The 11,855-nt window shown below is 44.5% G+C and overlaps 1 protein-coding gene and 1 pseudogene across 2 annotated transcripts in view; both read left to right on the top strand.

The window, feature by feature from the left end:
* The first annotated feature begins 7,328 nt into the window (after positions 1–7,328).
* LOC102965726 lies at positions 7,329–7,789 on the top strand (annotated as a pseudogene).
* Positions 7,790–9,946: 2,157 nt separating this feature from the next.
* The window catches only part of LOC102970748 (NFKB activating protein), a 32,464-nt gene continuing 30,555 nt past the window's right edge, over positions 9,947–11,855 (top strand). For both annotated transcript variants that reach the window (XM_042975316.1, XM_042975317.1), the window contains exon 1: positions 9,947–10,501. In XM_042975316.1, the coding sequence (XP_042831250.1) occupies positions 10,104–10,501 (398 nt within the window). In that variant the 5' untranslated portion in view covers positions 9,947–10,103. The remainder of the gene's footprint in view (positions 10,502–11,855) is intronic.

Below are 11,855 nucleotides of genomic sequence, written 5' to 3'. Positions count from 1 at the left end.
CTCCACGCTGACAGCAGAGAGCCCAATGCGAGACTCGAACTCACAAACTGAGATCATGGCCTGAGACGAAGTCCTGAGCCAAAGTCTGACGCTCAACCGACTGAGCCACCCAGGCACCCATGATCATCTTAATAAATTAAGAAAAAGCATTTGACAGAATTCAAAATTCAGTTATGACAAAAACTCTCAACAAAGTGAGTATAGAGGGAACGTACCTTAACGTAATAAAGGCCACATGTGACATACTCATAGCTAGCACCATACTCAACTGTGAAAAGCCGAGAACTTAACTCTAAGATCAGGAACAAGACAAGGATGCCCATTCCCGTTCTTGCCAATTTTATTCAGCATAATACTGGAAGTTCTAGCTGTGGTGATTAGCAAAAAAATAAAAATAAATAAATAAATAAAAGGCATCCAAATTGGCAAGGAAGAAGAAAAACTGTCACTATTTGCAGGTGACATGATATACAATATATAGAAAACCCTAGACTCCACCAAAAAACTATTTGAACTAATAAATGAATTCAGTAAGTTGAAGGATACAAAATTAATAGAAATATGTTGCATTTTTCTTTTTTTTAAGCTTATTTTATTTATTTTGAGAGAGAGATAGAGAGAGTGCGCGCAGGGGAGGGGCAAAGACAGAGGGAGAGAGAGAATCCCAAATAGGCTCCACACTGTCAGCACAGAGCCCGACACAGGGCTTGACCTCATGACCTGAGCCGAAACCAAGAGTCAGACACTTAACCGACTGAGCCACCCAGGCGCCTCTCTGTTGCATTTTTCTACACTAATAACAGTCAGAAAAAGAAATTAAGAAAACAATCCCATACACAATTGCAGCAAAAAGAATAAAATACTTAGGAATAAATTTAAGGAGGTGAAAGACCTGTACTCTGAAAAGTATAAGACATTGATGAAAGAAATTGAAGATGATGCAAATATGTAGGAAAATATACTATGCTCATGGGTTAGAAAAATTAATATTCTTAAAATGTCCATACTACCCAAAGCAATCTGCAGATTCAATGCAATCCCAATCAAAATACCAATGGCATTTTTCACAGAACTGGAACAAATAATCCTAAAACTTGTATGAAATAACATGAGACCCTGAGCAGCCAAAGCAATCTTTAGAAAAAAGAACAAAGCAGAAAGTATTACATTCTCAGATTTCAAACTATACTACAAAGCTGTAATAATCAAAACAGTGTGGTACGGACATAAAAATAGACAGACACATAGATCAGTAGAAGAGAATAGAGAGCCCAGAAATAAACCCACAGTTATATGGCCAATTAATCTATGCCAAAGGAGGTGAGAATATACAATGGAAAAAAGGCAGTCTCCTAAATAAATGGTATGGGGAACACTGGACAGCTACATGCAAAAGAATGAAACTGGACCACTGTTTTACACCATACACAAAAATAAACTCAAAATGGATTAAAAACCTAAATGTAAAACCTGAAACCACAAAACTCTTAAAAGAAAACATAGGCAGTGGGGTGCCTGGGTGACTCAGTCAGTTAGGTGTCCAACTTTTGATTTCAGCTCAGGTCATGAGCTCATGGTTCATGAGATCAAGCCTCACGTCAGGCCTTGCGCTGACAGCACGTAGCCTGCTTGGGATTCTCTGTTTCCCTCTGTCTCTCCGCCCCTCCCCCACTTGTGCACGTGCACTCTCTGTCTGTCTGTCTCTCTCTCTCTCTCAAAATAAATAAACATTAAAAAAAGAAAACTTAGGCAATAAACTCTTGAACATCAGTCTTAGCAATGTTTTTTGGACTTGTTTTCTCAGGCGAGGGCAAAAAAAGCAAAAATAAATGAATAGGACTCCATCAAACTACAAAGCTTTTGCACAGCAAAGGAAGCCATCAACAAAATGAAAAGGAAATGTACTTAATGGAGAAGACGATTGCAAATGATATATCTGATAAGGGGGTTAATATCCAGAATATCTAAGGAACCCATATAACTCAACACCAAACCCCCCCCCCACATAACGATTTAAAAATGGGCAGAGTAGTGGAATAGACATTTTCCCAAAGAAGATACAGAGATGGCCAACAGACACATGAAAAGATACTCAACATCACCAGTTATCAGGGAAACGCAAAGCAAAACCACAGTGAGATGTGACGTTATACCTGTCAGAACGGCTAGAATCAAAAAGATAGGAAATAACAAATATTGGGAAGGATATCGAGAAAAGGGAACCCTGGTGCACTGTTGGCGTGAGTGTAAATTGGTGCAGCCACTATGGAAAACAGTATGGAGGTTCCTCAAAATGTTCAAAATAGAAATACCACACAATCCGGCAATTGCACTCCTGGGTGTTTACCCAAAGAAAACAAAAATACTAATTTGAAAAGAAATATGCACCCCATGTTTACTGTAGCAGTATTTACAATAGCTAAGATATGGAAACAACTCAAGTGTCCATCGATAGATGAGTGGATAAAGAAAATGTGGTAGGGGGCTTGGCTGGCTCAGTCGGTAGAGCATGTGACCCTTGATCTCATGGCTGTAAGTGTGAGCCCCATGTTGGGTGTAAAGAATACCTAAAAATAAAATCTTAGAGGGGCGCCTGGGTGGCTCAGTCGGTTGAGCGTCCGACTTCAGCTCAGGTCATGATCTCATGGTTTGTGGGTTCGAGCCCCGCATCGGGCTCTGTGCTGGCAGCTCGGAGCCTGAAGCCTGCTTCGGATTCTGTGTCTCCTCTCTCTGCCCTTCCCCCACTTGTGCTCTGTCTCTCAAAAATAAATAAATGTAAAAAAATAATAATAAAATCTTAGAAAAAATATGTGATATATCATCCACAAAAAAGAATGGTATCTTACCATTCATTCCCGACAAAATGGATGGACCTAGAGGGTATCATTGTAAGTTAAATAAGTTATCCATAGAAAGACAAATATTAGGGGCACCTGGATGGTTCAGTTGGTTAAGCATATGACTTTGGCTCAGGTCATGATCTCCCAGTTGGTGAGTTCAAGCCCTGCGTCAGACTCTATGCTGACAGCTCAGAGCCTGGAGCCTGCTTCAGATTCTGTGTCTCCCTCTCTCTCTGCCCCTCCTGCTGTGCTCGTGTGCTCTCTCTCTCTCTCTCTTTCTCTCTCTCTCTCTCTCTCTCTCTCTCAAAAATAAATAAATAAACATTTTTTAAAAAGAATGACAAATAGCATATGATTTCACTTATATGTAGACTCTTTTAAAAACCCCAACAAATGAAGAAACAAAACAAAATAGAAATAGACATAAATACAGAGGACAAACTGGTAGTTTCCAGAGGGAAGGGGGATGGGAGAACGGGTAAAATAGATGAAGGGGATTAAGAGGTACAAACTTCCAGTTATAAAATAAACAAGTCACAGGATGAAAAGTACAACATAGGGAATACAGTCAATAATATTGTAATAACTTTGTATGGTGACAGGCGGTAACTAGACTTCTTTTTAAATTTTTTCTTATTCTTTTAATGTTTATTTTTGAGAGAGAGAGACAGAGAGACAGACCAACAGGGTGCAAGCAGGGGAGAGAGAGAGAGAGAGAGAGAGAGAGAGAGAGAGAGAGAGAGAGAGAAAGGGAGACACAGAATTCGAAGCAGGCTCCAGGCTCTGAGCCTTCAGTACAGAGCCTGATGCAGAGCTGCAACTCACGAACTGCAAAATCATGGCCTGAGCTGAAGTCAGATGCTTAACCGACTGAGTCACCCAGGCACCCCTTTAATTTTTTTTTAAATTTTTTAATGTTTATTTATTTTTGAGAGACAGAGTGAGAGTGGGGAAGGTGCAGAGAGAGGGAGACAAAGAATCTGAAGCAGGCTCCAACTTCCGAGATGTTAGCACAGAGCCTGACGTGGGGCTCAAACTCACAAACTGTGAGATCATGACCTGAGCCGAAGTCAGACACTCAACCAACTGAGCCACCCAGGCACCCCAAATTTTTTTTAATGTTTATTTATTTTCGAGAGAGAGAGAGCCCACGCATGAGCAGGGGGAAGGGCAGAGAGAAGGAGACAGAAGTTCAGAAGCAGGCTTCACATTGACAGCAGAGAGCCCTATGTGGGGCTCGAACTCACGGAACTGTGAGATCATGACCCTAGCCAGAGGCTTAATCAACTTAGCCACCCACGCACCCCAGTAATTAGACTTCTCATGATGTTCATTTTGTAATGTATATAAATGTGTAATTACTATGTGGTACACCTGAAACTAATATAATATTGCATGTTGGGGAGCCTGGGTGGCTCAGTTGGTTAAGTGTCCAACTTTGGCTCAGGTCATGATCTCATGGTCTGTGAGTTGGAGCCCCATGTCAGGCTCTGTGCTGACAGCTCAGAGCCTGGAGCCTGCTTCAGATTCTGTGTCTCCCTCTCTCTCTGCCCCTCCCCTGCTCATTCTCTCTCTCAAAAAATAAATAAACATTAAAAATATATATAATCTTGTATGTCAACTGTACTTTAATTTAAAAAATATTTACTTATGTTGATGGGGGAAAAAAATGTATGCCCTGCAAAAGACACTGTTAAAGAATGAAAAGACAAACCACAGACTGGGAAGAAAATGTGTGCAAAACACTTATCTGATAAAAGACTTGTGCCCACAATATAGAAAGAGCTCTTAAAACTCAACAATAAGAAAACAAACAATCCAGTTAAAAAGTAGGCAAAAGGTTTGAACAGAAACTTCACCAAAGAAGATGTAAAGTTGCTAAATAAGCATATGCAAAGATGCCTAACGTTATGTGTAATTTGGAAACAACAAGATACTGGGGCGCCTGGGTGGCTCAGTCAGTTAAATGTCTGACTCTTGATTTCGGCTCCGGTCATGATCCCACAGTTAGTGAGATTAAGCCCCACTGTGGGCTCTGCACTGACAGCACGGAGCCTGCTTGCGATTCTCTCTCCCTCTCTCTCTGCCCCTCTCCTGCTCACGCTCTCTCTCAAATTACATAAACTAAAAGCTACAACAACAAGATACACTACCCACCTATTAGAATGGCTAAAATCCAAAACACTGACAACAGCAAATGCTGACAAGGATGTGGAGCACCAGGAACCCTCATTCCATGCTGGTGGGAATGCAAAAATGGTTCAGCCACATTGGAAGACAATTTGGCAGTTTCTTATGAAACTAAACATACTCTTATCATATGATCCAATAATCCCATCCCTAGGCATTCACCCAAGTAGCTTGACAGTATATATCTACACGAAACTTGCATGTGAATGTTTACAGTAGCTTTATTCATAATCATCGACACATAGAAGCAACCAAGATATCCTTCAACAGGTGAATAGGTAAAGTGTGATACATTGGTACAACAGAATATTATTCAGCAATAAAAAGAAATGAGCTGTCAACCGAGGAAAAGACACAAAGGAAACTTAAGTACGTATTGCTAAGCGGAAGAAGCCAGTCTGATTCCAACTATGTGACATTCTGGAAAAGGTACAGCGGTAGGAAAGTGGAAAGATCCATGGTTTCCCAGGAAGGGGAAACCTTTTTTTTTTTTAGGAGGAGGGGAAGAGAGCAGGAAAGGAAGGATGAGTAGGTGGAGCACAGGGGATTTTTAGGGAAATGAAACTATTCTGTATATACAGTAGTGGTAGATACAGGACATTAAGCACTTGACAAAATTGATAGAAAACCCTACACAAAGAGTGAACCCTAATGTAAACAATAGATTTTAATTAAAATGTACCAATGCTGGTTTATCAATTGTAGCAAAGGTACCACACCCAATGCAAAATATAACAGGAACTCTCTGTACTTTCTGCTCAGTTTTTTTGTAAACCTAAAACTGCCCTAAGAAATAAAGCCTATTAATTTTTTTTAAAAAAAGCAAGACAAGATCAAAACATGAATGCTGCTAACATCTCCATTCATATGAAGCCAATGTTTTCAAGATATGCCTATTCTAGGTTTTTGGTTTATTGGTCTGGTTTATCTGATAATAAAGAAGTACTTCATGTAGTGTTGGTTAAATTGTGCAAAACTGTGTTCTCAGGCACTCCTGTTCTTTGTTTGTTTGTTTTTTTAATTCGGTGTTTATTTATTTTTGAGAAAAAGAGAGACAGAGCGTTAGCGGGGAAGGGGCAGAGAAAGAGAGAGGGAGACACAGAACCCCAGGCAGGCTCCAGGCTCTGAGCTGTCAGCACAGAGCCCGACGCGGGGCTTGAACCCACGAACAGTGAGATCATGACCTGAGCCGAAGTTGGACACTTAACTGATAGAGCCGCCCAAGCGCCCTTGTTTTTTCATTTCTAAAGCAAAGGAAGGAGGAAGGAAGACCTGGGGAACTGGAGAAAGAGAACGAAGAAGGAGAGAAGAAAAAGGTGGCAGCCTGAGGAAATCAAATGCCACAGTTCCACACTTAACATTTTCTCTTAAAGAAATAGCACATGTGCAGCACGTTTCTCTCTTAATATCATCACAACAGAAGTTTTGTACCCTAAATGCCACAAATAAAGGACGTCAGTGAACTGGAGGAAAGCAACGCAGGAGCAGAGGGCTGTATTATCTTTATCTCTGTATTAAACCTTCTTTCCCTTTCCTCCTCTTTCATACATAGGTGTGAATCGACAGCTGTTCGATTTTCTTTGGAATCTGTGACACCACGGGCACTGGCTGCGCTTCGGGATCTGGGTTATTTGCCAAGTTCTGGAACTTCCTTACTCTCCACCCCTCTCAGATATTGACCGCGAGCTTCATTACACTCAGCATTAGCCACTGGCATAGTTGGCCAACATCGTAGTCCCATAGGGACCTAATGGGCAGCAAAGCACTCAAATTCTCCATCCAAGTCACACACTGGGCAGGGCGTCATTCACTCTTCCTTCTCCCTGTCTTGGGCCCGCGTGGGCGCACGCACACACACCCCAGCAGAATCTTCACCTCAAATATACGCCGGAATGGTCATATCATTCCGTTTCATCCTGTGTTATTTTCAGTCATCAGAACACTCCCACAAGTCTGGCCACATTTCTACCTGTTGGCAGACACAGCTCCTCTCAGTGAGGTTAAATTAGAAATACTTGTCCATTGGTGGCTCAGTCTTTCCAATGTGAAATTCCTATGGGCTGATCCAAGAGTTGGAGAAATTTTCCATACGTCTAGAGGTCTAATATCATCAAACCCCTTCCCATAAATGGAGCACCAATTCATCATCAAAGGAGAAACCCTAGTGAGCCACGAGTTTGAGGGACTGGCAAAGCCAGCACTAGAGATCACAAGTCTGTTTGAACCAGGAACAAGAAGTATTTGGGAAGAAAATTATTTTGTGAAAGTATTTAGTTCAAATCTGGGGTTGGCGTAACCATGGTGGCTCACGTCCTCTCCACTTGTGTCTATCAACTGTCCTCAGCCTTGACACCGCTGCCTGGGGGCTCTCACGCTGGCAGTGGCCTTGTCCCTCAGCATCACCCTGTGCGGCACAGGGACCTGGAGGAGGCCTGGGGCTCTGAAGCCCACCTCAGTGCTCCCACAGGTCCCAGTTACACAAGTGTGCCACCTGCACAGTGATGCACTTTGACGTTGGAGGAAATCAAGGACCGTGTTCTTTACGTCTTGAAACTCTATGGCAAGATTGACCCAGAAAAGCTCTTGGTAAATTCCCACTTTATGAAAGACCTGGGCTTAGACAGTTTGGACAAGTGGAGATTATCATGGTCAGGGAGGATGAATTTGGGTTTGAAATTCCTGATACAGATGCGGAGAAGTTAATGTGTCCACAAGAAACTGCAGATTACATCACAGAGAAGAAGGATGTATATGAATAAAATACTAGACCCCTTTTTTTCACTGAGAGCTCTCAAAGACTCAAAAGATGCTGGCGAGTGTCTGTAAGTGAGAACATGTTTTGGCATGATCGCTGCCTTTGACAGAGTAATTCTTTTTTTTTTTTTTTAATGTTTACTTTTGAGAGAGAAATGGAAAGTGTGAGTGAGGGAGGGGAAGAGAGAGAGGGAGACAGAGGATCCGAAGCGCTCTCTGTGCTGACAGCAGAGAGCCCGATGTGGGGCTCAAACTCATGAACTCTAAGATCATGACGTGAGCTGAAGTCCCACACTTAACTGACCGAGCCACCTAGGTGCCCCTTATTTTTAATTTTTTTAATGTTTATTTTATTTTTGAGAGAGAGAGAGAGAGAGAGACAGAGCTTGAGCGGGGGAGGGGCAGAGAGAGAGGGAGACACAGAATCTGAAGCAGGCTCCAGGCTCCCAGCTGTCAACACAGAGCCCAACGAGAGGCTTGAACTCGCGGACTGTGAGATCATGACCCGAGCCGAAGTCAGATGCTTAACAAACTGAGCCACCCATGTGCCTATAGACTTGTATTTAAATTATCTGTTCTGTCCTTTGAAAATAAAGCTATACAACAAACAAAACAAGTATTTAGTTCAGGTTTTGAGCTCATAACTCCATTCAAAAACAGATCGGAGATTAAAAACTTTGTTTTGGGGGCATCTGGATGGCTCAGTTGGTTAATCGTCTGACTTCAGCTCAGGTCATGATCCCCTGGCTCATGAGTTCCGGCGGCACCAGGCTCTCTGCCTGGAGCCTGCTTCAGATCCTCTGTCTCCCTCTCTCTGCCCCTCCCCCATGCTCGCTCGCGCGCTCTCTCGCTCTCTCTCTCTCTCAAAAATAAACATTAAGAATTTTTTAAAAACCCAAAACTTTGTTTCAGTCTTGCAACTTTTTTTCTTTTTCAGCTTACGTAAGTTTAAGTAATATCTACACCCAACGTGGGACTAGAACTCACGACCCCGAGATCAAGGGTCATATGTTTTTCCGACTGAGCCAGCCGGGCACCCCATAGTGCACCTTCTTTAACAATTATTGGTATAAAAGAGTCCCCCTGACTCCCACTACCTTAATGCCCATTTCCACAACCTAGTGGACTTTCATTTAAAAACAGTATAAAAGGGGCGCCTGGAAGGCTCAGTCCATTAAGCATTCGACTCTTGATTTCAGCTCAGGTCATGATCTCAAGATTGTGCGAGCGAGTCCTGAGTTGGGGTCTGCACTGATAGCACAGAGGCTGCTTGGGATTCTGTCTCCCTCTCTCTGCCCTTCCCCTCTCCCTCTCTCTCTCAAAATAAATAAATAAGCATTAAAAAAAAAACAGTATAAAATGAATCGAAAAAATGACCATTAACCATGTATTGCTGAGCTAGCATATGATGGGACTAGTTTATGGGGCCTGACAAGAAATGGGTTACAAATTCCTTTTGCTGGAGCACATTAGAGGAGATGAATTTCTGGGGACGAAATATGCAGTTTTCTCCAGGCTACAAACTTAACTATAGTGTATCAGGCTCAAGTAATTTTTTTAAAAAAATGTTTGTTTGTTTGTTTGTTTGTTTATCTATTTAGACAGAGAGAGAGAATGGGTGTGGGAGGGGCAGAGGGAGAGAGAGAGAGAGAGAATCCCAACTCAGGACCCGAACCGAAATCACGAGTAGGTGGCTCAACCCACTGAACCACCCGGGCACCCCCATGCTCAAGTTATCAACACAGAATTTGTGCCCTCTAAGCTAACTGGGCAAAATGGGGCTGACATCATAGTTTACCACCAATTTTGATAAACACTCCTTACTTTGTGTGAGATTAGAAAGAAAAAAAACGCGTGTGGGGGTGAGTATACTCCTACATGCATGTACATAAACACAAACATATACATATAAAGTCATACTGGGTTTGTTATTCATACGGCTGCTCAGTGGACTGTCTCCTGGGGCCTCTCGCCCTTCCCTTCAAGTATTTCGATTCGAGGCTGAAGAAAGGACAAGGTCTCTAGTCCGGTTTAGATTTGAGCCGCTTCGCCCAGGACCGGAAGGATAGGTGGATCCGGTTGCCCCACCGGCTTCATTATACCTATACACACATCCTGTCCCGACGGCAGAACCACCTAGGTCGGGGGAAGGGATTTGCCGACGTACCCGGAACTGTTTCCAAGGTTTCCTCACATTCGGTGGTGGCGCGACGGCGGGCTCTGGGATCCGAAGCAACCGAGATCTCCCTTAGCTCGGGAGAGCGCTCCCTTCTCTAGCGGCTGAGGGGACCCGGCGGCTCGGGGAACCCGGCGGCGGCGATGGCTCCGGTGTCGCGTTCGCGCAGCCCGGACGGGGAGGCCTCGGGCTTTGGGGGGAAGCGTCGCAGTTTGTCCAAGAGCCCTAAGCCCAGCAAATCCGCCCGCTCCCCGCGGGGCCGCCGCTCCCGCTCGAGCTCTCGCTCGCACTCTTGCTCTCGGTCTGGGGACCGGAATGGTGTCAGCCATCAGCTAGGTGGCTTCAGCCAAGGGTCCCGAAACCAGTCTTACCGATCCCGCTCGCGGTCACGCTCCCGAGAGCGGCCCTCGGCGCCGCGGGGCAGCCTCTTCACTTCGGCCTCATCGACCGCGTATTATGGCGGCTACTCACGCCCCTACGGGAGCGACAAGCCGTGGCCTAGCCTTCTGGACAAGGAGAGGGAGGAGAGCCTGCGGCAAAAGTGAGTGACACGGGCACGCCTTCTCTTGCGGGAGCCCACCTGCCTCCGGAGTCGGACTTTCGGTTCGCCACCCCCCCGCCCCCTTCTGACTGTCCGCAGTTCGCTCTCTGCCTGCCTGGCGCCCGTTTCCGTCCCTTCTGTCCACCCACCACGACGCCTGTTTTCGCCCTTTTCTTCCCTTCGGTTTTCACCCCTCCCCGCGGCCCCTTCATTCAGCGCCCTGGTGTCTCCTACCTCTGGCTCCTGGCGTGCAGCGCTGCTGTGCAGAGCCTCAGACCTAACGGGATTACAGTATTTACTCGGTTTTGTCATTATTACGTGTAAAGCATGCTTTTTTTTTTTTCTTTTGTAAATGTTTACTTCTGAGCCAGAGAGAAAGAGCGCGCGCGCGAGTGGAGGGAGGGGCAGAAGAGACTGGGAGAAAGAGGACCTGAACGGGGCTCCGTGCGGGCTGACGGCAGGCGGCGGGATGCGTGGGACTCGAACTCGCGAGCGGAGCCGAAGCCTTAACGGACTGAGCCGTCCAGGTGCCCCCGTGGAGCGGGCTTTCATTTGGCACTGGGTTGAGCTCATGGAATAGAACGGCCCCGTTTTGTTGATCACAAAGTTAGCAGAGTGCCTAGCACTTTGTAGGCGCAGAACCATTGCTCGTTGAATGATGGGACGGGTTGGAGGTGATAACGGGATGTGGAAGCGGAAACGTTTGGCGGAGAGGTGGGAAAGCTTTGAGGTCAAAGAGTTTATCTCGGAGAGGAGAAAAACCTCTGAGACTGAGACGATTGCATGTAGGGAAAGTGATCGGCGGAACTGTTGATTAGGCTGCACTGAAAAGGGTCTTGTTAAATGGTTTCTAGTTTGGCCATGAAAAACCGGGTCAGGGCGAAATCAAGTGTCCTCTCAGGAGAGTGAGTATTGGAGAGGGAAAGTGAATCGTTTGAGAAAGAGAAAGGAAAAAAGGTTATAATTATTGCTGTGTAAGTCTTCATAGCTGATGCTTATTGACTGTTAAGTTATGCCAGGCACTATATTAAGTGCTTTACCTGTACTGTGTTGGAAAGGAAATTGAAGTTTCACAGGCATTGAGGAGGAGGTTAAGGTTCCGACCGCGGGGAGAGGTCTCCATAAATCTTTTTCTTCCAAGAATGGGAAGTAATAAAGCATTGATGAAGAGGACAGGCTCCAGGATCAGTCTGCCTGAGTTTGAAGCTCTGCTTTATTATTATTATTATTATTATTATTATTATTATTATTAACTTTGATTATCTTTATAAGCAGTGTGCCCTTTTATCCACACACATTTTGGGGTTGTTTTTTTTTTGAATTATTATTGAAGCCCCGTTTTGCTGCTTAATAG

The sequence above is a fragment of the Panthera tigris genome, chromosome X, assembly GCF_018350195.1.
Source record: "Panthera tigris isolate Pti1 chromosome X, P.tigris_Pti1_mat1.1, whole genome shotgun sequence".
Taxonomy (NCBI): Eukaryota; Metazoa; Chordata; class Mammalia; order Carnivora; family Felidae; genus Panthera; species Panthera tigris.
The sequence above is the reverse complement of the archived record's forward strand: the minus strand, read 5'-3'. Positions and strand labels throughout refer to the sequence as shown.